General features: G+C 40.6%; 3 protein-coding genes across 6 annotated transcripts in view; 2 read left to right on the forward strand and 1 right to left on the reverse strand.

Annotated features, from left to right (window-relative positions):
* Window positions 1–212: 212 nt before the first annotated feature.
* LOC118964990 (solute carrier family 66 member 2-like) lies at window positions 213–16,876 on the reverse strand. The gene is made up of 5 exons (XM_036981626.1): window positions 16,685–16,876; window positions 16,167–16,434; window positions 15,718–15,851; window positions 14,255–14,471; window positions 213–510 (listed from the first exon to the last, which is right to left on the reverse strand). Exons 2-5 carry the CDS (start codon window positions 16,382–16,384, stop codon window positions 336–338), a joined length of 744 nt encoding a protein of 247 aa, XP_036837521.1. The 5' UTR covers window positions 16,385–16,434; window positions 16,685–16,876; the 3' UTR covers window positions 213–335.
* A 580-nt stretch (window positions 16,877–17,456) lies between these two features.
* LOC110526842 (heat shock factor-binding protein 1) lies at window positions 17,457–22,318 on the forward strand. The gene is made up of 4 exons (XM_036981627.1): window positions 17,457–17,622; window positions 18,141–18,207; window positions 18,748–18,872; window positions 21,904–22,318. The coding sequence occupies exons 1-3, from the start codon at window positions 17,575–17,577 to the stop codon at window positions 18,867–18,869; spliced, it is 237 nt and encodes a 78-aa protein (XP_036837522.1). The 5' UTR covers window positions 17,457–17,574; the 3' UTR covers window positions 18,870–18,872; window positions 21,904–22,318.
* Window positions 22,319–22,511: 193 nt separating this feature from the next.
* LOC110526840 (histone-lysine N-methyltransferase KMT5B) overlaps window positions 22,512–27,083 on the forward strand; it is a 28,186-nt gene continuing 23,614 nt past the window's right edge. For 2 of the 4 annotated variants that reach the window (XM_036981628.1, XM_036981631.1), the window contains exon 1: window positions 22,512–23,759. The gene's annotated coding sequence lies outside the window, so the exon portion shown is untranslated. Of the gene's footprint in view, window positions 23,852–27,083 lie in introns of all 4 variants that reach the window. The other 2 variants (XM_036981629.1, XM_036981630.1) reach the window with 2 other exon arrangements.

Below are 27,083 nucleotides of genomic sequence, written 5' to 3' on the forward strand. Positions count from 1 at the left end.
GGGCTAGAGTTAGTTAGGGCTAGAGTTAGTTAGGGCTAGAGTTAGTTAGGGCTAGAGTTAGCTAGGGCTAGAGTTAGCTAGTGATAGCTAGGGTTAGAGTTAGCTAGGGTTAGAGTTAGCTAGTGATAGCTAGGGTTAGAGTTAGCTAGTGATAGCTAGGTGTAACGGATGTGAAACGGCTAGCTTAGTTAGCGGTGCGCTAGAGTTAGCTAGGGTTAGAGTTAGCTAGGGTTAGAGTTAGCTAGTGATAGCTAGGGTTAGAGTTAGCTAGTGATAGCTAGGGTTAGAGTTAGCTAGTGATAGCTAGGGTTAGAGTTAGCTAGGGTTAGAGTTAGTTAAGCCAGTTTGTCCCAGGGGTCTTGGCTGTAGAGACACACTTGATAGAGGATAGCCAGATCCACCAGTACCTGAGTCAACCCACACAACAGGAACTGGAGCGGGCTCTCCTTCAGGGCAAAGTAGGCCGTCTTGAAGCTGTCCCCGGCCATCCACAGTAGGACCATGTTCACACTGAAGACAGAAAACATGTCAATAAAAAAACAGGATCATTGACCATCCCTTTGAATGACAGAGTCACTGAGGAGAGGAAACATGGTGCTGCGCCTGTTTGCCTCCAGGTGTGTCTTTTAGATTGGTTTGAGCACCGAACTGAAGAGGTCCTTATTGATCATCAGTGTCAAATAGGTCTGACTGGTGTCTGAAACAGTCCAACATGGGCCCTATAGCCCTATGACACCCAGAAGGTCTGTAGGACAGGCTGACTGGTGTCTGAGGCAGTCCAACATGGGCCCTATAGCCCTATGACACCCAGAAGGTCTGTAGGACAGGCTGACTGATGTCTGAGACAGTCCAACATGGGCCCTATAGCCCTATGACACCCAGAAGGTCTGTAGGACAGGCTGACTGGTGTCTGAGACAGTCCAACATGGGCCCTATAGCCCTATGACACCCAGAAGGTCTGTAGGACAGGCTGACTGGTGTCTGAGACAGTCCAACATGGGCCCTATAGCCCTATGACACCCAGAAGGTCTGTAGGACAGGCTGACTGGTGTCTGAGGCAACCCAACATGGCCCTATGACACCCAGAAGGTCTGTAGGCCAGGCTGACTGGTGTCTGAGGCAGTCCAACATGGGCCCTATGACACCCAGAAGGTCTGTAGGCCAGGCTGACTGGTGTCTGAGGCAGTCCAACCTGGCCCTATAGCCCTATGACACCCAGAAGGTCTGTAGGCCAGGCTGACTGGTGTCTGAGGCAGCCCAACCTGGCCCTATGACACCCAGAAGGTCTGTAGGCCAGGCTGACTGGTGTCTGAGACAGCCCAACATGGCCCTATAGCCCTATGACACCCAGAAGGTGTAGCAGAGTCCTCTTTAGGACTAGCTAGCACACGATGCCGGCTCCCTAATGTGTACCGGAGTATTCTTTAGGTCTGGCGAGCATACGGTTACCGCCCCCTACTGTACTGGAGTGCACTTGCCTCCCAGAGTCATAGCATAACATTTTTACCCAACGAAGTATAAAGAGGAATTCCTGCAGATGAATTGCGGTCTGCAGTCGCACCGTTCTCCCTGTGCCAAGCCACAAACCGGTATTAGCTTAGCATCTGTATACGTAGCTTATCTATCTTGTCCAATTTAAACAGAGAAGCATGGCGAGGCTGACAGTCTCACATCATCGTGACCTCAACTCTGCAATGTGCCAAGCCACAAACTGGTATTAGCTTAGCATCTGTATATGTAGCTTATCTTAATGATTATCTATCATATCCAATTTAAACAGAGAAGCATGGCAAGGCTGAGAGTCTCACATCATCGTGACCTCAACTCTACAATGTGCCAAGCCACAAACTGGTATTAGCTTAGCATCTGTATACGTAGCTTATCTATCTTGTCTAATTTAAACAGAGGAGCATGGGCATGGTTGACAGTCTCACATCATCGTGACCTCAACTCTACAATGTGCCAAGCCACAAACTGGTATTAGCTTAGCATCTGTATATGTAGCTTATCTTAATGATTATCTATCATATCCAATTTAAACAGAGAAGCATGGCAAGGCTGAGAGTCTCACATCATCGTGACCTCAACTCTACAATGTGCCAAGCCACAAACTGGTATTAGCTTAGCATCTGTATACGTAGCTTATTTATCTTATCCAATTTAAACAGAGGAGCATGGGCATGGTTGACAGTCTAACATCATCGTGACCTCAACTCTACAATGGTTGTTGACTTAACTTAATGGTGCTTCTTCATTATCATAACCAACAGGTTTTGGCAGACAGCCGGGTGTCATCTGACTATTATTAGGTCACATCCAAATGCCAACTTATTCCCCAGATAGTGCACTGTGTAGGTGCATTGCATTATTGGTAGGGAATACGGTGCCATTTTGAGACAATCTTAGTTCATTTGGTAGGTTAGTTAGTGTGTCTCAGGGTACGGCTGGAACGCGTTTCAGAGGAGAGCTCTCGTCAGAGTAAACACTCATTAGCTTCACCTCACAATGAGAAAAAAAAACATTCAGCAACTACAAGCATACCAGGAGTTTTACTGCTGCAGCTCATGGCCGGACTAACCAAGTCTGGGGCCTGGGAAAGGACATTTTAAAGCACCCCCCCCCCCCCCCCCCTCTCTCTCTCTCTTCATATTGGAGAGAAAATGTTGTAGTTTTCATGTTAATTTCCTACACTTCTACACATTTTGCCAAGGGACAGAGAGAACATTTGCAGTTTTAAAGCTAATTTTCTGTAACAGTACAAATGATTCCATGGCGTAAAGATAATTTTGCAGTTTTAAAACTTAAATTACAGTGCTAAACACATTTTGGGGGGGGGGGGGAATAAAATAAGTAATGCATTGAAAACTGGATCATAGATAGAGTGGGCCTACTGTGGATTCCTGTGAGCCTCCCAGGCCCCGTTGTGCATCCAAGGGTAACCTATATTATATCGCTAAATTGTAATTATTCACTCCTGTGGCCTTTTTATTGCCTACCTCACCATGCCTTTTGCACACACTGTATATAGACTTTCTTTTTTTTCTACTGTGTCATTGACTTGTTTTATTGTGTTATTGACTTGTTTATTGTTTACTCCGTGTGTAACTCTGTGTTGTTGTCTGTGTCACACTGCTTTGCTTTATCTTGACCAGGTCGCAGTTGTAAATGAGAACTTGTTCTCAACTAGCTTCCCTGGTTAAATAGAGGTGAAATAAAATAAATAAATATATATTGCATCCTCTAAACTCCATGGGCAAATTCATTTAAAATCGGTTGTTGCTAGGAAATATAATTTATTTTTAAATTAAATTTAGAAGAGCTTGTTCTCATTTTCTAAATGTTCTGCCTATGCATTACACAAAAACCTGTCACTGATATTCACCCTTCTAGTCAATACAACACATTGAATTTAACTTGACCCTTCTAGTCAATAAAGTACATTGAATTTAACTTGACCCTTCTAGTCAATAAAGCACATTGAATTTAACTTGACCCTTCTAGTCAATAAAGCACATTGAATTTAACTTGACCCTTCTAGTCAATACAACACATTGAATTTAACTTGACCCTTCTAGTCAATACAACACATTGAATTTAACTTGACCCTTCTAGTCAATACAACACATTGAATTTAACTTGACCCTTCTAGTCAATAAAGCACATTGAATTTAACTTGACCCTTCTAGTCAATAAAGCACATTGAATTTAACTTGACCCTTCTAGTCAATACAACACATTGAATTTAACTTGACCCTTCTAGTCAATACAACACATTGAATTTAACTTGACCCTTCTAGTCAATACAACACATTGAATTTAACTTGACCCTTCTAGTCAATACAACACATTGAATGTAACTTGACCCTTCTAGTCAATACAACACATTGAATTTAACTTGACCCTTCTAGTCAATGAAGCACATTGAATTTAACTTGACCCTTCTAGTCAATAAAGCACATTGAATTTAACTTGACCCTTCTAGTCAATACAACACATCGAATTTAACTTGACCCTTCTAGTCAATAAATCACATTGAATTTAACTTGACCCTTCTAGTCAATACAACACATTGAATTTAACTTGACCCTTCTAGTCAATACAACACATTGAATTTAACTTGACCCTTCTAGTCAATACAACACATTGAATTTAACTTGACCCTTCTAGTCAATACAACTCATTGTTCACTGTACAATATAATGCTGCATTGATTGGCTGATCGGCTCATATCCAAAGGCCTAGCTGTGATTGGTCTGGAGATATGGCAGGAAGGAAACATGCATAATGATAGGGTAGCCTAGTGGTTAGAGCGTTGGACTAGTAACCGGAAGGTTGCAAGTTCAAACCCCCTTACAAGGTACAAATCTGTTAACCCACTGTTCCTAGGCCGTCATTGAAAATAAGAATTTGTTCTTAACTGACTTGACTAGATAAAAAACAGTGGCAGATAGGATGAAACTTCTCATCAGTTAAACACACACACCCCCTCCCCCCTCGTTCTCATGAATACACACACACCCCACCCCTCTAGTTTTCATAAATACACACACACCACTCTCTCTGTCTCCCACAAACAAACTGCTCCCAACTTTTTTTAAAACCTTAGGCACCAAACAGAATTTAAGTAGCCCAAGAAAAAGAGAGTTGTTTTATAGTTTAGTCTCCCATTAGGCCTATATGAATCCTAATAGAGCGTATATAGTTTAGTCTCCCATTAGGCCTATATGAATCCTAATAGAGCGTATATAGTTTAGTCTCCCATTAGGACTATATGAATCCTAATAGAGCGTATATAGTTTAGTCTACCATTAGGTAGGCCTATATGAATCCTATATAGTTTAGTCTCCCATTAGGACTATATGAATCCTAATAGAGCGTATATAGTTTAGTCTACCATTAGGTAAGCCTATATGAATCCTATATAGTTTAGTCTCCCATTAGGCCTATATGAATCCTATATAGTTTAGTCTCCCATTAGGCCTATATGAATCCTATATAGTTTAGTCTCCCATTAGGCCTATATGAATCCTATATAGTTTAGTCTCCCATTAGGCCTATATGAATCCTATATAGTTTAGTCTCCCATTAGGCCTATATGAATCCTATATAGTTTAGTCTCCCATTAGGCCTATATGAATCCTAATAGAGCGTATATAGTTTAGTCTACCATTAGGTAGGCCTATATGAATCCTATATAGTTTAGTCTCCCATTAGGCCTATATGAATCCTATATAGTTTAGTCTCCCATTAGGCCTATATGAATCCTATATAGTCTCCCATTAGGCCTATATGAATCCTATATAGTTTAGTCTCCCATTAGGCCTATATGAATCCTATATAGTTTAGTCTCCCATTAGGCCTACATGAATCCTATATAGTTTAGTCTCCCATTAGGCCTTTATGAATCCTATATAGTTTAGTCTCCCATTAGGCCTATATGAATCCTATATAGTTTAGTCTCCCATTAGGCCTATATGAATCCTATATAGTTTAGTCTACCATTAGGCCTATATGAATCATATAGTTTAGTCTCCCATTAGGCCTACATGAATCCTATATAGTTTAGTCTCCCATTAGGCCTATATGAATCCTATATAGTTTAGTCTCCCATTAGGTCTATGTGAATCCTATATAGTTTAGTCACCCATTAGGCCTATATGAATCCTATATAGTTTAGTCTCCCATTAGGCCTATATGAATCCTATATAGTCTCCCATTAGGCCTATATGAATCCTATATAGTTTAGTCTCCCATTAGGTCTATGTGAATCCTATATAGTTTAGTCTCCCATTAGGCCTATATGAATCCTATATAGTTTAGTCTCCCATTAGGCCTACATGAATCCTATATAGTTTAGTCTCCCATTAGGCCTATATGAATCCTATATAGTTTAGTCTCCCATTAGGCCTATATGAATCCTATATAGTCTCCCATTAGGCCTATATGAATCCTATATAGTTTAGTCTCCCATTAGGCCTATATGAATCCTATATAGTTTAGTCTCCCATTAGGCCTATATGAATCCTATATAGTTTAGTCTCCCATTAGGCCTATATGAATCCTATATAGTCTCCCATTAGGCCTATATGAATCCTATATAGTCTCCCATTAGGCCTATATGAATCCTATATAGTTTAGTCTCCCATTAGGCCTTTATGAATCCCATATAGTTTAGTCTCCCATTAGGCCTACATGAATCCTATATAGTTTAGTCTCCCATTAGGCCTATATGAATCCTATATAGTTTAGTCTCCCATTAGGTATATGTGAATCCTATATAGTTTAGTCACCCATTAGGCCTATATGAATCATATATAGTTTAGTCTCCCATTAGGTAGGCCTATATGAATCCTATATAGTTTAGTCTCCCATTAGGTAGGCCTATATGAATCCTATATAGTTTAGTCTGCCATTAGGTCTATGTGAATCCTATATAGTTTAATCTCCCATTAGGCCTATATGAATCCTATATAGTTTAGTCTCCCATTAGGCCTATATGAATCCTATATAGTTTAGTCTCCCATTAGGCCTATATGAATCCTATATAGTTTAGTCTCCCATTAGGCCTACATGAATCCTATATAGTTTAGTCTCCCATTAGGCCTATATGAATCCTATATAGTTTAGTCTCCCATTAGGTCTATGTGAATCCTATATAGTTTAGTCACCCATTAGGCCTATATGAATCCTATATAGTTTAGTCTCCCATTAGGCCTATATGAATCCTATATAGTCTCCCATTAGGCCTATATGAATCCTATATAGTTTAGTCTCCCATTAGGTCTATGTGAATCCTATATAGTTTAGTCTCCCATTAGGCCTATATGAATCCTATATAGTTTAGTCTCCCATTCGGCCTACATGAATCCTATATAGTTTAGTCTCCCATTAGGCCTATATGAATCCTATATAGTTTAGTCTCCCATTAGGCCTATATGAATCCTATATAGTCTCCCATTAGGCCTATATGAATCCTATATAGTTTAGTCTCCCATTAGGCCTATATGAATCCTATATAGTTTAGTCTCCCATTAGGCCTACATGAATCCTATATAGTTTAGTCTCCCATTAGGCCTATATGAATCCTATATAGTTTAGTCTCCCATTAGGCCTATATGAATCCTATATAGTTTAGTCTCCCATTAGGCCTACATGAATCCTATAGAGTTTAGTCTCCCATTAGGCCTATATGAATCCTATATAGTTTAGTCTCCCATTAGGTCTATGTGAATCCTATATAGTTTAGTCACCCATTAGGCCTATATGAATCCTATATAGTTTAGTCTCCCATTAGGCCTATATGAATACTATATAGTCTCCCATTAGGCCTATATGAATCCTATATAGTCTCCCATTAGGCCTATATGAATCCTATATAGTTTAGTCTCCCATTAGGCCTATATGAATCCTATATAGTTTAGTCTCCCATTAGGCCTACATGAATCCTATATAGTTTAGTCTCCCATTAGGCCTATATGAATCCTATATAGTTTAGTCTCCCATTAGGCCTATATGAATCCTATATAGTTTAGTCTCCCATTAGGCCTACATGAATCCTATAGAGTTTAGTCTCCCATTAGGCCTATATGAATCCTATATAGTTTAGTCTCCAATTAGGTCTATGTGAATCCTATATAGTTTAGTCACCCATTAGGCCTATATGAATCCTATATAGTTTAGTCTCCCATTAGGCCTATATGAATCCTATATAGTCTCCCATTAGGCCTATATGAATCCTATGTAGTCTCCCATTAGGCCTATATGAATCCTATATAGTTTAGTCTCCCATTAGGCCTTTATGAATCCTATATAGTTTAGTCTCCCATTAGGCCTATATGAATCCTATATAGTTTAGTCTGCCATTAGGTCTATGTGAATCCTATATAGTTTAGTCACCCATTAGGCCTATATGAATCCTATATAGTCTCCCATTAGGCCTATATGAATCCTATATAGTCTCCCATTAGGCCTATATGAATCCTATATAGTTTAGTCTCCCATTAGGTCTATGTGAATCCTATATAGTTTAGTCTCCCATTAGGCCTATATGAATCCTATATAGTTTAGTCTCCCATTAGGCCTACAGGAATCCTATATAGTTTAGTCTCCCATTAGGCCTATATGAATCCTATATAGTTTAGTCTCCCATTAGGCCTATATGAATCCTATATAGTCTCCCATTAGGCCTATATGAATCCTATATAGTTTAGTCTCCCATTAGGCCTATATGAATCCTATATAGTTTAGTCTCCCATTAGGCCTATATGAATCCTATATAGTTTAGTCTCCCATTAGGCCTATATGAATCCTATATAGTCTCCCATTAGGCCTATATGAATCCTATATAGTCTCCCATTAGGCCTATATGAATCCTATATAGTTTAGTCTCCCATTAGGCCTTTATGAATCCCATATAGTTTAGTCTCCCATTAGGCCTACATGAATCCTATATAGTTTAGTCTCCCATTAGGCCTATATGAATCCTATATAGTTTAGTCTCCCATTAGGTATATGTGAATCCTATATAGTTTAGTCACCCATTAGGCCTATATGAATCATATATAGTTTAGTCTCCCATTAGGTAGGCCTATATGAATCCTATATAGTTTAGTCTCCCATTAGGTAGGCCTATATGAATCCTATATAGTTTAGTCTGCCATTAGGTCTATGTGAATCCTATATAGTTTAATCTCCCATTAGGCCTATATGAATCCTATATAGTTTAGTCTCCCATTAGGCCTATATGAATCCTATATAGTTTAGTCTCCCATTAGGCCTATATGAATCCTATATAGTTTAGTCTCCCATTAGGCCTACATGAATCCTATATAGTTTAGTCTCCCATTAGGCCTATATGAATCCTATATAGTTTAGTCTCCCATTAGGTCTATGTGAATCCTATATAGTTTAGTCACCCATTAGGCCTATATGAATCCTATATAGTTTAGTCTCCCATTAGGCCTATATGAATCCTATATAGTCTCCCATTAGGCCTATATGAATCCTATATAGTTTAGTCTCCCATTAGGTCTATGTGAATCCTATATAGTTTAGTCTCCCATTAGGCCTATATGAATCCTATATAGTTTAGTCTCCCATTCGGCCTACATGAATCCTATATAGTTTAGTCTCCCATTAGGCCTATATGAATCCTATATAGTTTAGTCTCCCATTAGGCCTATATGAATCCTATATAGTCTCCCATTAGGCCTATATGAATCCTATATAGTTTAGTCTCCCATTAGGCCTATATGAATCCTATATAGTTTAGTCTCCCATTAGGCCTACATGAATCCTATATAGTTTAGTCTCCCATTAGGCCTATATGAATCCTATATAGTTTAGTCTCCCATTAGGCCTATATGAATCCTATATAGTTTAGTCTCCCATTAGGCCTACATGAATCCTATAGAGTTTAGTCTCCCATTAGGCCTATATGAATCCTATATAGTTTAGTCTCCCATTAGGTCTATGTGAATCCTATATAGTTTAGTCACCCATTAGGCCTATATGAATCCTATATAGTTTAGTCTCCCATTAGGCCTATATGAATACTATATAGTCTCCCATTAGGCCTATATGAATCCTATATAGTCTCCCATTAGGCCTATATGAATCCTATATAGTTTAGTCTCCCATTAGGCCTATATGAATCCTATATAGTTTAGTCTCCCATTAGGCCTACATGAATCCTATATAGTTTAGTCTCCCATTAGGCCTATATGAATCCTATATAGTTTAGTCTCCCATTAGGCCTATATGAATCCTATATAGTTTAGTCTCCCATTAGGCCTACATGAATCCTATAGAGTTTAGTCTCCCATTAGGCCTATATGAATCCTATATAGTTTAGTCTCCAATTAGGTCTATGTGAATCCTATATAGTTTAGTCACCCATTAGGCCTATATGAATCCTATATAGTTTAGTCTCCCATTAGGCCTATATGAATCCTATATAGTCTCCCATTAGGCCTATATGAATCCTATATAGTCTCCCATTAGGCCTATATGAATCCTATATAGTTTAGTCTCCCATTAGGCCTTTATGAATCCTATATAGTTTAGTCTCCCATTAGGCCTATATGAATCCTATATAGTTTAGTCTCCCATTAGGCCTATATGAATCCTATATAGTTTAGTCTCCCATTAGGCCTATATGAATCCTATATAGTCTCCCATTAGGCCTATATGAATCCTATATAGTTTAGTATCCCATTAGGCCTACATGAATCCTATATAGTTTAGTCTCCCATTAGGCCTATATGAATCCTATATAGTTTAGTCTCCCATTAGGTATATGTGAATCCTATATAGTTTAGTCACCCATTAGGCCTATATGAATCCTATATAGTTTAGTCTCCCATTAGGTAGGCCTATATGAATCCTATATAGTTTAGTCTCCCATTAGGTAGGCCTATATGAATCCTATATAGTTTAGTCTCCCATTAGCCCTATATGAATCCTATATAGTCTCCCATTAGGCCTATATGAATCCTATATAGTTTAGTCTTCCATTAGGCCTATATGAATCCTATATAGTTTAGTCTCCCATTAGGCCTATATGAATCCTATATAGTTTAGTCTCCCATTAGGTAGGCCTATATGAATCCTATACAGTTTAGTCTCCCATTAGGTAGGCCTATATGAATCCTATATAGTTTAGTCTGCCATTAGGTCTATGTGAATCCTATATAGTTTAGTCTCCCATTAGGCCTATATGAATCCTATATAGTTTAGTCTGCCATTAGGTCTATGTGAATCCTATATAGTTTAGTCTCCCATTAGGCCTATATGAATCCTATATAGTCTCCCATTAGGCCTATATGAATCCTATATAGTCTCCCATTAGGCCTATATGAATCCTATATAATTTAGTCTGCCATTAGGCCTTTATGAATCCTATATAGTTTAGTCTCCCATTAGGCCTATATGAATCCTATATAGTTTAGTCTCCCATTAGGCCTATATGAATCCTATATAGTTTAGTCTCCCATTAGGCCTATATGAATCCTATATAGTCTCCCATTAGGCCTATATGAATCCTATATAGTTTAGTCTCCCATTAGGCCTACATGAATCCTATATAGTTTAGTCTCCCATTAGGCCTATATGAATCCTATATAGTTTAGTCTCCCATTAGGTCTATGTGAATCCTATATAGTTTAGTCACCCATTAGGCCTATATGAATCCTATATAGTTTAGTCTCCCATTAGGTAGGCCTATATGAATCCTATATAGTTTAGTCTGCCATTAGGTCTATGTGAATCCTATATAGTTTAATCTCCGATTAGGCCTATATGAATCCTATATAGTCTCCTATTAGGCCTATATGAATCCTATATAGTCTCCCATTAGGCCTATATGAATCCTATATAGTTTAGTCTCCCATTAGGCCTTTATGAATCCTATATAGTTTAGTCTCCCATTAGGCCTATATGAATCCTATATAGTTTAGTCTCCCATTAGGCCTATATGAATCCTATATAGTCTCCCATTAGGCCTATATGAATCCTATATAGTTTAGTCTTCCATTAGGCCTATATGAATCCTATATAGTTTAGTCTGCCATTAGGCCTATATGAATCCTATATAGTTTAGTCTGCCATTAGGCTTATATGAATCCTATATAGTTTAGTCTCCCATTAGGCCTATATGAATCCTATATAGTTTAGTCTGCCATTAGGTCTATGTGAATCCTATATCGTTTAGTCTGCCATTAGGTCTATGTGAATCCTATATAGTTTAGTCTCCCATTAGGCCTATGTGAATCCTATATAGTTTAGTCTCCCATTAGGCCTATGTGAATCCTATATAGTTTAGTCTGCCATTAGGTCTATGTGAATCCTATATCGTTTAGTCTGCCATTAGGTCTATGTGAATCCTATATAGTTTAGTCTACCATTAGGCCTATATGAATCCTTTATAGTTTAGTCTCCCATTAGGCCTATATGAATCCTATAGAGTTTAGTCTCCCATTAGGCCTATATGAATCCTATATAGTTTAGTCTGCCATTAGGCCTATATGAATCCTATATAGTCTCCCATTAGGTAGGCCTATATGAATCCTATATAGTTTAGTCTGCCATTAGGCCTATATGAATCCTATATAGTTTAGTCTGCCATTAGGTCTATGTGAATCCTATATAGTTTAGTCTCCCATTAGGCCTATATGAATCCTATATAGTTTAGTCTCCCATTAGGTCTATGTGAATCCTATATAGTTTAGTCTCCCATTAGGCCTATATGAATCCTATATAGTTTAGTCTGCCATTAGGTCTATGTGAATCCTATATAGTTTAGTCTCCCATTAGGCCTATATGAATCCTATATAGTTTAGTCTGCCATTAGGTCTATGTGAATCCTATTTAGTTTAGTCTCCCATTAGGCCTATATGAATCCTATATAGTTTAGTCTCCCATTAGGCCTATATGAATCCTATATAGTCTCCCATTAGGTAGGCCTATATGAATCCTATATAGTTTAGTCTCCCATTAGGCCTATATGAATCCTATAGAGTTTAGTCTGCCATTAGGCCTATATGAATCCTATAGAGTTTAGTCTCCCATTAGGCCTATATGAATCCTATATAGTTTAGTCTGCCATTAGGCCTATATGAATCCTATATAGTCTCCCATTAGGTAGGCCTATATGAATCCTATATAGTTTAGTCTGCCATTAGGCCTATATGAATCCTATATAGTTTAGTCTCCCATTAGGCCTATGTGAATCCTATATAGTTTAGTCTCCCATTAGGCCTATATGAATCCTATAGAGTTTAGTCTGCCATTAGGCCTATATGAATCCTATAGAGTTTAGTCTCCCATTAGGCCTATATGAATCCTATATAGTTTAGTCTGCCATTAGGCCTATATGAATCCTATATAGTCTCCCATTAGGCCTATATGAATCCTATATAGTTTAGTCTCCCATTAGGCCTATATGAATCCTATATAGTTTAGTCTCCCATTAGGCCTATATGAATCCTATATAGTTTAGTCTCCCATTAGGCCTATATGAATCCTACATAGTTTAGTCTCCCATTAGGCCTATATGAATCCTATAGAGTTTAGTCTGCCATTAGGCCTATATGAATCCTATAGAGTTTAGTCTCCCATTAGGCCTATATGAATCCTATATAGTTTAGTCTGCCATTAGGCCTATATGAATCCTATATAGTTTAGTCTCCCATTAGGCCTATATGAATCCTATATAGTTTAGTCTGCCATTAGGCCTATATGAATACTACCGTGGAATCACATCTCACGAGTAGCAAAACCTTTTCCTTTCTTCCTGGACCAATCAGATGTGCCTAAACCTAGTGTGAAGTTACCAGGTTGTTAGCTAGCTAGGTAACATGACTGAACATGACGTTGTTTGTTATCAAACTAATAATTAGCGGCCTGGGATTAGTTTAAAACGGCCCGCGACGTGGTTCTGTGAAATTATATCAAATGCGCACGAAATCGTGCAGAAAAAAAATGGTGGCTCTGGTAAAAATGTCTTGTGTTTTTTGAGACGAGGCGTTTTCTTTTCTGTAACGCTGAAGACATGCCTGTCGCGAAGCTGTGCTCCATTTTTCCTCTGGCACTCAAGAGACTGTGTGACAGGCTAGCAAACGTGTAATTGCAAAGCCTACTCAGACTGGCCCGTGCTCTTGGTTATACCAGGCAATTCAATTAGACAATGTGTCAAGTTGGCTCGCTCTGCTCCAATGCATAACATGTTCAAATGTAACAACAAAACACTCATCAGGGTCTGCATCCCCGCTCGCCATCACGGCTGCATTAGAATATAAAACAGAGAGGAATAGATGGGCATGAAGAGCGGACAGAGAGAAGCAGGTGAGTGAGGGCTGGTAGTGGATGCTGAGAGAAGCAGGTGAGTGAGGGCTGGTAGGGGATGCTGAGAGAAGCAGGTGAGTGAGAGCTGGTAGGGGATGCTGAGAGAAGCAGGTGAGTGATGGCTGATAGGCGATGCTGAGAGAAGCAGGTGAGTGATGGCTGATAGGCGATGCTGAGAGAAGCAGGTGAGTGATGGCTGGTAGGGATGCTGAGAGAAGCAGGTGAGTAAAGGGGTGGTAGGGGATGCTGAAAGAAGCAGGTGAGTGAGGGCTGGTAGGGGATGCTGAGAGAAGCAGGTGAGTGACGGCTGATAGGGTGGCTGAGAGAAGCAGGTGATTGAGAGCTGGTAACCTTTATCTGAGTAGAGCGGGTCAATTTCCTGAAGAAAATGTGTTTGTTTCCTCAGCCTCACCTCATGCCTGTGGTGGAGTGGTTGCGTTGGTTCTGGAGCAGCTGTGGTAGCCCCAGCATGGCCTCCGTCAGCACGGCCAGGAAGCCCAGGGACTCCACAAACAGAGAGGAGTCCAGGAGGAGAAGGGTGGCGAAGGCACATGGCAGCGTGAAGGCCAACAGGAAGATGAGGTAGTCCTCAAAGCCATCCCAGCTCCAAAAGAACCGGGGTTCCAGATCTGATAGAGAGAGAGATGGGGTGGATGGAGAGAGAGAGCGAGACAGAGACACAGAGAAACACAGACAGAGACACAGACAGACAGAGACACAGACACAGAGATACAGACAGAGAGAGAGAGACCGAGACACAGACACAGAGATACAGACAGAGAGAGAGAGAGACAGAGACACAGACACAGAGATACAGACAGAGAGACAGAAACAGACAGAGACAGAGATACAGACAGAGAGAGAGAGACAGAGACACAGAAAGAGACATAGACACAGAGAGACAGTGATACAGACACAGACAGAGAGACAGTGATACAGACAGAGAGACATAGACACAGACAGAGAGACATGGATACAGACAGAGAGAGACAGAGACACAGACAGAGAGACAGAGACACAGACAGAGAGATATAGATACAGACAGAGAGAGAGAGACAGAGACACAGACAGAGAGACACAGACAGAGAGACATAGATACAGACAGAGAGAGAGAGACAGAGACACAGACAGAGAGACAGAGACACAGACAGAGAGACAGCAACACAGACAGACACAGACAGAGAGACAGAGACAGAGAGACATAGACACAGACAGAGAGACATAGACACAGACAGAGAGACAGAGATACAGACAGAGAGACATAGATACAGACAGAGAGAGAGAGACAGAGACAGAGAGACAGAGACACAGACAGAGAGACAGGGACACAGACAGACACAGACAGAGAGACAGGGAGACATAGACACAGACAGAGAGACATAGACACAGACAGAGAGACAGAGATACAGACAGAGAGACATAGATACAGACAGAGAGAGAGAGAGACAGAGACACAGACAGAGAGACAGAGACACAGACAGAGACACAGACAGAGAGACATAGATACAGACAGAGACACAGACAGAGAGACATAGATACAGAGAGAGATAGATACAGACAGACAGAGAGAGAGACATAGACATAGACAGAGAGAGAGAGAGAGATACAGACAGACACAGACAGAAGGTAAACAATGGAAGGTTGTTGTTTCCTCTTTCCTCCCCAATATCTCCCTCTAGTGGTGAAACAATAGAACAGCTGCAGAGGTGGATGGTTATTAAATGGTGCATAGATGGGTGATAGATGGCTGTCTTATGGTTTTTAAAAGGATGTTGTTAGCCTTTGCTATCATCTTTCAACGTAACCAAACGCCTGGAGCCGAAGTCAGATGGCTGTTAGATAGTTATTCTCTGGGTGCTATAGGGTTGCTGTTACCTGTGATGTGGTGTTGTTTGGTACTGATATGGTTGGTGTTCTGCACAGAGCAGCAGAGGTTGAGCATCACCAGCATGGTGAGAATCATCACCACACTCTGCAGGAGCAGAGTCACCTCAAACTGCTTCCCAAACCTGCAGGTGTGAAAACACACACACACACACACACACACACACACAAACAGGCAGACGCACACACACACACACACACACACACACACACACACACACACACAGGCAGACGCACACACAGGCAGACGCACACACATACAAACACACACACACACAAACAGGCAGATGCGCGCGCGCACACACACACACACACACACACACACAATCAACAAACAAACAAACAAGACGCACACACACACATACACACACATTAGCGGAAAACCTGACACTGCATTACTTCCAGGTAAACCTTACCCCCAAACACCCAAACCCACTCGCCAGAAGAGGATGCGGAGGATGTTAGCGACCAGCAGAACCAGGCAGACGCGTGTAGAGAAGCCGTCTGTGTTCTTGGTCCGAAGGATCTGCCGGTACTGTGAGGCGTAGGGCAGAGCCCCTCCAGCCACCATCACGCAGGACGTCAGCCAGTCCAAAGAGTGCCACAGGGTCCCCACATCTCCCTCCTCTTCATCACCCAGACCCAGTCTGTTGTCCATGTCTCTCACAACGAATAGGACACCACAGCACAGCTTTCCACCAGTAGACTCTGATCCAATGCACCGAACATAACGTCAGACTTTAGTTCCGTTAGTTCAATAGTGCATATAGGTAGGCCCTAAAACAGAATCTGTAAGATGTTGTTGTAGTTTTGTTTATTTACTTTTTTAACTGCAAATCAGTCAGACGGTAAACTGTAACCTATTTCAAAGCTGAAACTTCTGCTGAGCTCGTATTCTGGCATGAATTACAAATCAACACGAGGTGAGAAATAAAAAAACGGACTGTAGTCAACCTACCTATATGATAGGGAGGCTTTTGTTCATCAAAGCCAGGAGAAGAACAAGTCAAGAGTTGAGTGAATTCAACCGGCAGAAAATGAATGGCGAATAAACCAAATCGAAGAGAATGCAAATTCCTTTGAAATATATATTCCTACTAAATGCTTGTTCGCCATGCATCATGTTCCAGGTTCTGCTCTATTTCTTCCAAATACTCTAATACTAATGTTGTTGCATTATATTATAAACGCTTCTAATCCAATACTTTTTGCTCGTTTCCCGTTTTGGTAAACTCGCGAGATTTATCATGCGCATGCTTCACTGTTTACTCGTTGGGGGGTCTGTAGCTCGTCAGTGAGGGATTCGATTCATCTTGCTCTGGCGCCCGTGTTAGCGTGTTTTACACCGGCTCAAAGTTGAATGCATTTGGAACCGGGCTGCTTTATGGGCATGAGCCAGGTGCCATGCTCTGACCGTCAGATTGCGAAATCGGCTCAAGACAAAAGTTTGGTAATCAAGCACGTGTAGTAATTAGTTAGATTATGTATTTTCCCATGTGATTGCTTTTGATTTAAAGAAAAACGCTTTATCTGCCATCCCAATTAAAACTAATTAGAAAATGTATTTTATTGGAAAATATATGATGTTTGTTTCTAGACGATGCACCATGCTGCCTTGTTGACAACATGACCAAGCGGTGCAGATGACTGTCCTATTTGAAGAAGGGCGCTCCTCCCTCTCCGTTTTTGCCCGATGAGGTAAACGGCCATTGCCCGTTTCAACCCAGGCCAGTGTAAAATAATTCCCTCAATCATTCAAGGTTGTTTCGCTTCGACTGCAGAGAAGGAAGAAGACGTCTCGGACGAACCAGTGGTTTATAAGTACAGCAGCGCCACGAATTTAGTGCAATGTCAGAGATCCAGGATCCGAAATCTGTACAGGACCTGACTGGGGTGGTGAGTCTTATTATTAGACCCAAATCCTTGCCATATCCTATCCCATTTCAAAACCTGAGAACTAGCTAGCGTTAGCTAGCAGGCTGGCTAACTGGCTAAAGTTACTGTTTTTTTCTCCCCCAATCGTTTTTGTAGCAACATTAACTTTTTTGGTTTTATCTCAATGAAATAGTTGCAGTCAAATTCTGTTTAGCTACATTACCTTTTGTTTTAGTCCTGTTTAGCTAGCTAGCTATAGCTATTATTATTGAAATGTAACTGATAGATGGGTGATAGATGGCTAAACGTAATTGTGTTCCCGGCTTGTAAAGCTTGACTTTTTTTTTTGACGACAAAACTGCAAATCCCCATGGTTTCCATGGTATCAGCGGTGTAGGCATCAGAGGCAGCTTCAACGCCCACAAAGTTCAATAGTATGCATGCATGCAATACGATTCTGCTATGCTACAGGATATAAACGTGTCCACCCACACATTGCAACAAACAGTGATTACATGTTCTGTCCTCCTCTCTTACAGGTCCAGACATTGCTGCAGCAGATGCAGGATAAATTCCAGACCATGTCAGACCAGATCATTGGAAGAAATATCCTGCCTTTTTTACAATTTCAATGCTATTTTTTTTTTTCACCATTTCAATGCTATCAAAGACAGACGTTTAGAATGACACCGTTTTATGTTACAATTGAATTGGATTGCTCATAGCGTAGTCTAATGATTATCAACGACTTGACCATTCAGATACATGCAATGCACTCAATCCTGGAGGTTTTGTCAGCCCGGGTTTGAAGCAAATTGTGTAAATCAATCACTTGTATTTGTCACATGCTTCTTTAATAAACAACAGTTGTAGACTAACAGTGAAATGTACAACTTTTTGCTAACATTTCCAAATACAGAACATTAATATCGGCGTTGTATTACTGATGGACCGCTGTAAACAAGCAGACAGATTGGGCCAAAGGGATTGGTGCTACATAGTTCTATGGAACTTTTGGGAGTTCTATGGAACTTTTGGGAGTTCTATGGAACTTTTGGGAGTTCTATGGAACTTTTGGGAGTTTGGGATATCTTGTATAGTAGGCATGGCACCTGAATGTTGTTCCCGCTTCCTTGACAAGAGTACTCGATGAGATGAGTGGCCGCATCGATGACCTGGAGAAGAACATTGGTGACCTGATGACCCAGGCTGGCGTGGAGGAGATGGAGGCGGAGAACAAGGTCAAGGAGGAACAGGGCTCTGCTTAAAAGGTAATCAACATGGAGTCCACTGAGCGTTCTGCTTGTTTTTGTCATCTCCTATAGATCTCTCTGTGTGTGTGTGTGTGTGTGTGTGTGTGTGTGTGTGTGTTCGTGTTCAAAGGGTTTTTCCAATTAAACTTTCCACTATTTGTCAACAACACTGTGTATGTTTTCAGGTTGTAACTACTAGAACCATATCTGGATCTGGATTACGATTTTTTTGGGGGGTGTCAAAAGTTCCCGATGCCGATATATATATTTTTTTAGAGTGGGAAATGAAAACGTGTCGTCTTTCTACTCTGAATTCTCAGACATTTCGATCCAAAAGAGCAATTGTCCAATAACTATGCTTCAAATGTTGATTTCATACTTTGTGACGATAATAATAATGTCACGCAAAATGGCTGCAGGTGTTCAGATCAGCATGAGATTCTCTCGTTTCATTCTATTTATTCAATATCGGCTATCAGTGAACATCTGCCCGTACCGATTTAGCGGTTAAAAAGGACAATATTGGTGATTGTACCCCTTGACTTATTACACATGAATTTAAAATGGATTTCATGTATTTTTTCTAATCCATTTATCTACACACAATACCCTATAATAACAAAGTGAAAACATGTTGTTTTTTAGAAATGTTGAAAATATATTGAAAAATGAAATACAGAAATATGTCTAATTTACATCAGTATTCACACCTCTTTGCTATGACACTACAAATTTCATCCAATGTCCTTTAATCATCCTTGGGTTTGTCACTACAACTCGATTTGAAGTCTACATGTGGACATGATTTAGAAAAAAACAGCTGTGTGTGTAAATAAAGTCCCACTGTTTGTTGACAGAGCAGAAACTATAGCATCAAGTCCAAGGAACTGTCCGTAGTGCTCTGAGATATACTGTATGCTTAATCACAATTATATCTGGGGGAAGGGTATAAAACATGTTTAGAGTGATGAAGAAGTTTCCATGAGCCCAGTGGTCTCCATCATAGGAAATTGAAAAAATATGGAACTACCCAGACTGCCTAGAGCTGGCTGTCTGACCTAACTGAGCAATTGGGCAAGAACCCAATGACCACTCTAACAGATCTACAGAGTTCCTTGGCTGAGATGGGAGAACCTGTCAGAAGGACAACAGTCTTTACAGCACTTCACCAATCTGGGCTTTATGGGAGGGTGGTCAGACGGAAGCCACTCCTGAGGAAAAGGTATATGACGGCACACCTGGTGTTTGCAAAAAGTAATGTTAAAGACAGAGCATAAGGCAAAATATCCTGTGGTCTGATGAGACGAATTATATAACTCTTTGGCGTGAATGTAAATCAGTGTCTGGAATAAAACAGGCACAGCTCATCGCCTGTCTTAACACATTCCCTACTGTGAAGTTGGTGGTGGTGGCAGTGTCATGCTATGGGGATGCTTTTCAGCGGCAGAGACTGGTAAGGATAGAGGGAACAATGAATGGAGCCAAATACAGGAAAATCTGTGATAAGAACCTGCTTCAGAGCGCAAACAACCTTAGACTGGGAGCAAAGAGTGACGTTTCAACGGGACAAGGACCCCAAGCATACAGCCAAAGCAACGCTTGAATGGCTTCAGAACAAGAATGTGAAAGTCCTTGAGTGGCCTAGACTTAGTCCCATTTAAAATCTGTGGAAAAACTTGAAGATTGCTGTTCACCGCCACTCCCCATCTAACTTAAGAAAGCTTGAGAAAGCTGATACAGACACACCCAACACGACTCTAAGCTGATACAGACACACCCAACACGACTCTAAGCTGATACAGACACACCCAGCACGACTCAAAGCTGATACAGACACACCCAAGACGACTCTAAGCTGATACAGACAAGGAGCTGTCCGTAGTGCTCTGAGATATACTGTATGCTTAAACACAATTATATCTGGGGGAAGGGTATAAAAAATGTTTAGAGTGTTGAAGAAGTTTCCATGAGCCCAGTGGTCTCCATCATAGGAAATTGAAAAAATATGGAACTACCCAGACTGCTTAGAGCTGGCTGTCTGACCTAACTGAGCAATTGGGCAAGAACCCAATCAGGACGACTCTAAGCTGATACAGACACACCCAGGACAACTCTAAGCTGATACAGACACACCCAGGACGACTCTAAGCTGATACAGACACACCCAGGACGACTCTAAGCTGATACAGACACACCCAGGACGACTCTAAGCTGATACAGACACACCCAACACGACTCAAAGCTGATACAGACACACCCAGGACGACTCTAAGCTGATACAGACACACCCAGGACGACTCTAAGCTGATACAGACACACCCAGGACGACTCTAAGCTGATACAGACACACCCAGGACGACTCTAAGCTGATACAGACACACCCAACACGACTCAAAGCTGATACAGACACACCCAGGACGACTCTAAGCTGATACAGACACACCCAGGACGACTCTAAGCTGATACAGACACACCCAGGACGACTCTAAGCTGATACAGACACACCCAGGACGACTCTAAGCTGATACAGACACACCCAACACGACTCAAAGCTGATACAGACACACCCAGGACGACTGTAAGCTGATACAGACACACCCAGGACGACTCAAAGCTGATACAGACACACCCAGGACGACTCAAAGCTGATACAGACACACCCAGGACGACTCTAAGCTGATACAGACACACCCAGGACGACTCAAGGCTGTATTTGCCTCCAAACGTGCTTCCATAAAGTATTGACTCAGCTGTTAATATGTATGTAAATTAGATTTCTGTATTTCATGTTAAATAAATGAGCAAAAACTTCTTCACTTGTTTCCACTTCACTTGTTTTCACCATGTCACCATGGGGTATTGTGTGTCGATAAGGAGAGGGGGGAGGGGTAATGTAATCCATTTTGAATTCAGGCTGTAACACAACCAAATGTTGAACATTTTCTGATGGCACTGTGTATCGGTCAGGCTCTAGTAACTACTTTTTTTTTGTGTGATTTGAAAAGATCTTTGGTTTATTTAACATGGCCTCTTCTCTTTCCACCCTCAGGTTTCCAAGTGACAGGATGGTGGAGACTATAAATGGGAAACAGACAATTTTTCAGGAGTATTGTAGTATTGAAGGTTTTTTGTTTTGTTTTAATTATTAGTATTTTAATTTACTGTGTATGTAACATGTTTTATATTAACTCTTATAATGTTCACTGTCAACTTTTTTTTTTTTTTTAATTGATATTTAACTTAACTTGAGACACTATCCTGAATAATGGCTCACTCAGGTGACTCAGGCTCACTCAGGTGACTCGCTGGGCCAGTAACTGATTATGTCAACTAGCCAATTGATCATTTTAACAATATTTCAACACAAAACATTTTACTGCTATTCAAATGTTCTAAAAACATGTTGTGTGTTAAGATTTCTTTATCACTTTGTCTTTTTCACAATAAACCAGGGCTTGCATACACTTTTTGTTCCTCTTCTCTCATACAGGTTGAAAAGGGCAGTGCCTCGAGGACATGAGTTGTGCACAAAATTTTATTTTATTTTTTTATTTTTTTGCAAGGCACTGTATATTTTCCTATTTTCAAAGAAGCTGTCAATATCTCTGAATAAATGCCCCCCCCCCCCCCCCCCCCCCCCCCCCCCCCCCCCGGGAAGGATATAATGCCCAGTTTAAAAAGCAGTGAACACCCACATCCACCATACTCAAGGAGTTGGGTTTTAAAAATGCAACAGAGCGAAGCGTGAAATGGAAATGCACAACTTGTATGCTACTGCAATTTATTATAATATTTTCAATTGGAAAGTCAGTGTATGACACATTGCAAACTGGTACATGTTACAAATGTGTCATTACTCCGACTACCATGGAATTACATAGGTTTGGGCACTGATCTACACTGTCAAATAAGAAAGGACAACAACCCTGAAATATCTTGCTTCGTTTGAAAATTTGGTGCAGAATGTCTTGCAAGTCCATCAGGACAGGGCAATTCACCCATTGTAGCCAAATCGGCCCAGTTGTGTGTGTGAGAGAAAGTCTTACAGCTGGCAGCGTTAGCTTCTTTATTTTTTGCATGATTAAGAATATTATGCTTTGAACATGACCTCAGCAGAGATTAGACAAATAATGTCGTTTATATTGCAGATTTCTGTATTACCCCTCTGTGCCCAGATTTATAGATATATCGTTTGCTGTCGTGTATGGATTTAACTACAAGTACCTTAGAACCATAGCTACCGCACATCAATTTGTGCCATAGATAGGTCGACCGGGAAACCGGTTTCTGAACAACTGGTTAAATTGTACTTGGGGAAAAAAAAGAGTAGTGGTGAGAGTCAATGTAGTATTGCCGTATAGAATAGTCCTTTGTGCTCACATGCCATCTTTATGCAGATAGACTTATTGCACGATATTTGCTGCTCTTCACTTGCTTTCTATCGGAGTGTGACTGCAGAAGAGCGTAGATCCTATCAGCTGTCGTTGGATTCTTAGGAAGCGCTTTAGAGGTTTGTTTATGCAGCACTACTTTTGTGTACATCCGATTTTTTTTTTTTTTACAAAATCAGGAATTAATAGTGTTTTATTTCTCGAAATCATCAGTTAACTTATATTAAAGTCGTTATGACAATTACATTATGTTTAATCTTAAACTATTGGACATGATTGATGCCGAATGGCTGGAGTATTCCTCGGGTCTATTTCTTCTGGATGGCAGTGCTTCGCCTTTCTCCTCGCTCCCTGTGCTATAGCCGCCATCTTGAATTTTTATCTTAATTTCTGAAATGTTTTGTTTCCGACGATATTTTTTTCCGATTACAGTGTCGTACCAATTCTGGATTATTTTTTTTGTTGTTGTTGAAGGATTATCTAATGTTCCTGCTCATCTTGGAATAAATATTTAGTGAGTATTTTTACGTTATTTGTTCAATCGGTGAATGGTCGTTGCAAGACGTCCCTGACACTTTTCTATGGGTGGAAAAATGTTTTCAGAACGTAAGTTACCTCGCTAACAACTGTGCCGTTTTGTAGCCAGCTAGTTACTGTAACATTTGTCCGGTAATGTAGATAACTAGAGCACTATTAAACATCCAAACTCAGCCATGATAGTAAGTTACCTAGTAATAAAGAAAACAAACGAGATATGGACAAGCTAGTCAGTTTTCCTGAACTAGCGTTAGCCATGCTAGCTGGCTAGCTAACCTCGGTTATTGGGCCTGGGCGAGTGTTTTGTCTATTTTGCTTTTCAAAAACAGATAGTTAACGTTTAGCTACGTGTTTATCGTACAATGTTTGTATATTAGAGGTGTATTTACGCTCGACTTTTGTGTTGAAAATCACTAGCTAGATTGTTTCGGTACCTATCTAACTGGTAGATAATTAGCTAGCTATACAGATTATTTGCTTTAGCTAGTTAACACGGGTGTTTTACTTTACTGTTATTGATTGTTAGCTAACTAACATTACTAAACCCTGTTAACACCAAGGCATTGAAACGAATATTATCAGTGCCGGTGAGTGAGATGTATGTCAACTTTCTGTAAATAGTTAGTCGCTTTCAAGTTTAAGCCATCCATAATTTGTTAAACTAATGCCGGGCCAACCTACATAGCTATGTAACATCGCTAAATATTGTGTAATGTCCACCCTCTGACATGCAAATAGACTACATTAACGGCCAGTTGGCTATCATAAGGCCTCTGTTTGAAATGGAAAGTTGGCAAACATGTATCAGTGGTGTCCTTCCGGGTTCCTCGTTGAACACTTTTCTCAAAACAGTCAACTAACTAGCGAACGTTAACTCGCACATTATGTGGTAACGTTTCTGACATTGATATACCCCTCAGAATGAGGTGTTGCACTAATTTGCCAGCTGTTTTTTGACGAGGCCCTGTCAGTACAACCTCTTGTGTTGTTGTTAGCTTGTACTGACGTTACGCCGGGGCGTATTTCAGTTGCTAGTGTTCAAGGGTGTAGCTAGCTAAAGAAGTGTTACCAAATCTATTGTTCCATAAAATAAATGCATGGCTTCTATTGCCCATTAGTTTAACTTCCGATCAATATTTTATTGTTACGTGTGTATCTGGCTGGCAAATAAGACATCATCACGCACGTCTCAAACGTACCAAATTTGAGTCGGCCAAAGCGGCTTCCCTCATTCGACCACTAAGTGGCGCTGCAGATATAATCTAAATCAGAATCTGAAGATTCTACACCATTTATATTTTAGATTATTATATAGATTTTCTTTGGGGGGGGGGGACTCATTCTGGGTCTCAATTTACTGTTGAGAGTTAAACTATAACTTTTTTATTTGTCACATGCTTTGTAAATACAACAGGTGTAGACTAACAGTGAAATGCTTACTTACGGACTTTCCCAACAATGCAGAGAGAAGAATTATCGAAAGATATCAGGGTTTAACGTTTTTAGCAAGTAGGAAATATGATATATATATATATTTTTTTTTACTTGTCCGAAAGCTCAAGACCCCCCCCCCCACACACACACACACACATAAAAACAGGTCTAACACAAATCAAATGCATTACTATCTTTCTTCCCATAGAGCATCAGACAATGTAGGCCTGTCTCAAAATACAACACGGCCCCTTTAAGGCTTGCCTGGAGGTTGGTGCACCACCCTTGGTTGCCTGTGAAATATTGAAACGTTACAATTACACCTAAATACTTTTGGTCTTTTTCTAAAATAATACCCTCCAGGGCTTGAAATTGAGGCCATCCTGTCTTCCCTGGGACAATAAGATATACAGTACCAGTCAAAAGTTTTGGACACCTACTCATTCAAGGGTTTTTATTTGTTTTTTTACTATTTTCTACATTGTAGAATAATAGTGAAGACATCAACTATGAAATAACAAATGGAATAATGTAGTTACCAAAAAAGTGTTGAACAAATCAAAATATATTTTTGATTCTTCAAAGTATCCACCCTTTGCCTTGATGACAACTTTGCACGTTCTTGGAATTGAGTTGACCAGCTTAACCTGGAATGCTTTTCCAACAGTCTTGAAGGAGTTCCCACATATACTGAGCACTTGTTGGCTGCTTTTCCTTCACTCTGTGGTCCATCTCATCCCAAACCGTCTCAATTCGGCTGAGGTCATCTGATGCAGCACACCATCACTCTCCTTCTTGGTAAAATAGCCCTTGCACAGCCTGGAGGTGTGTTGGGTCATTGTCCTGTTGAAAATCAAATGATAGTCCCACTAAGCGTAAACCAGATGGGATGGCATGTTTCTTCAGAATGCGGTAGTAGCCATGCTGGTGAAGTGTACCTTGAATTCTAAATAAATCACCAATAGTGTCACAGCAAAGCACCCCCATACCATCACACCACCACCTCCATGCTTCGCAGTGGGAACCACACATGCAGAGATCATGCATTCACCCTACTCTGCGTCTCACAAGGACATAGCAGTTGGAACCAAAAATCTAATTTGGAATCATCAGACCAAAGGACAGATTTCTACCAGTCTAATGTCCATTGGTCGGCAGGTAGCCTAGTGGTTAGAGCGTTGGACTAGTAACCTGAAAGGTTGCCAGATAGAATCTCCAAGCTGACAAGGTAAAAAAATGTTGTTCTGCCCCTGAACATGGTTCCTAGACCGTCATTGAAAATAAGAATATGTTCATAACTGAAAAAATTACATATTTAGGAGTCTTATGGCTTGGGGGTAGAAGCTGTGTAGAAGCCTCTTGGACCTAGACATGACGCTCCGTTACCGCTTGCCGTGCGGTAGCAGAGAGAATAGTGTATTACTAGGGTGGCTGGAGTCTTTGACCATTTTTAGGACCTTCCTCTGACACCCCTGGTATAGAGGTCCTGGATGGAAGGAAGCTTGGCCCCAGTGATGTACTGGGCCGTACGCATTACCCTCCGTAGTGCCTTGCGGTCGGAGGCTGAACAGTTGCCAAACCAGGCGGTGATGCAACCAGGCAGGATGCTCTCAATGGTACAGCTGTAGAACCTTTTGAGGATCTGAGGACCCATGCCAAATCTCTTCAGTCTCCAAAGGGGGAAATAGGTTTTGTCGTGCCCTCTTCACGACTGCCTTGGAGTGTTTTGACCATGTTAGCTTGTTGATGTGGATACCAAGGAACTTGAAGCTCTCAAACTGCTCCACTGACCACGCGGTCAGGTCTCTGACCTCCCTATAGGCTGTCTCGTCGTTGTTGGTGATCAGGCCTACCACTGTTGTGTCAT

The sequence above is a fragment of the Oncorhynchus mykiss genome, chromosome 6 (assembly GCF_013265735.2).
Source record: "Oncorhynchus mykiss isolate Arlee chromosome 6, USDA_OmykA_1.1, whole genome shotgun sequence".
Lineage (NCBI taxonomy): Eukaryota > Metazoa > Chordata > Actinopteri > Salmoniformes > Salmonidae > Oncorhynchus > Oncorhynchus mykiss.

What these genes read in the sequence shown, in the direction of transcription:
- LOC118964990 (XM_036981626.1), bottom strand. Translation starts at nt 16,384, where the DNA reads ATGGACAACAGACTGGGTCTGGGTGATGAAGAGGAGGGAGATGTGGGG. An exon ending in ATCCTCCGCATCCTCTTCTG is followed by an intron (nt 15,852 to 16,166) that starts GCGAGTGGGTTT and finishes TCACACCTGCAG; the next exon opens with GTTTGGGAAGCAGTTTGAGG. An exon ending in CAAACAACACCACATCACAG is followed by an intron (nt 14,472 to 15,717) that starts GTAACAGCAACC and finishes TCTCTCTATCAG; the next exon opens with ATCTGGAACCCCGGTTCTTT.
- LOC110526842 (XM_036981627.1), top strand. Translation starts at nt 17,575, where the DNA reads ATGTCAGAGATCCAGGATCCGAAATCTGTACAGGACCTGACTGGGGTG. An exon ending in TACAGGACCTGACTGGGGTG is followed by an intron (nt 17,623 to 18,140) that starts GTGAGTCTTATT and finishes CCTCTCTTACAG; the next exon opens with GTCCAGACATTGCTGCAGCA. An exon ending in AGACCAGATCATTGGAAGAA is followed by an intron (nt 18,208 to 18,747) that starts ATATCCTGCCTT and finishes TGACAAGAGTAC; the next exon opens with TCGATGAGATGAGTGGCCGC.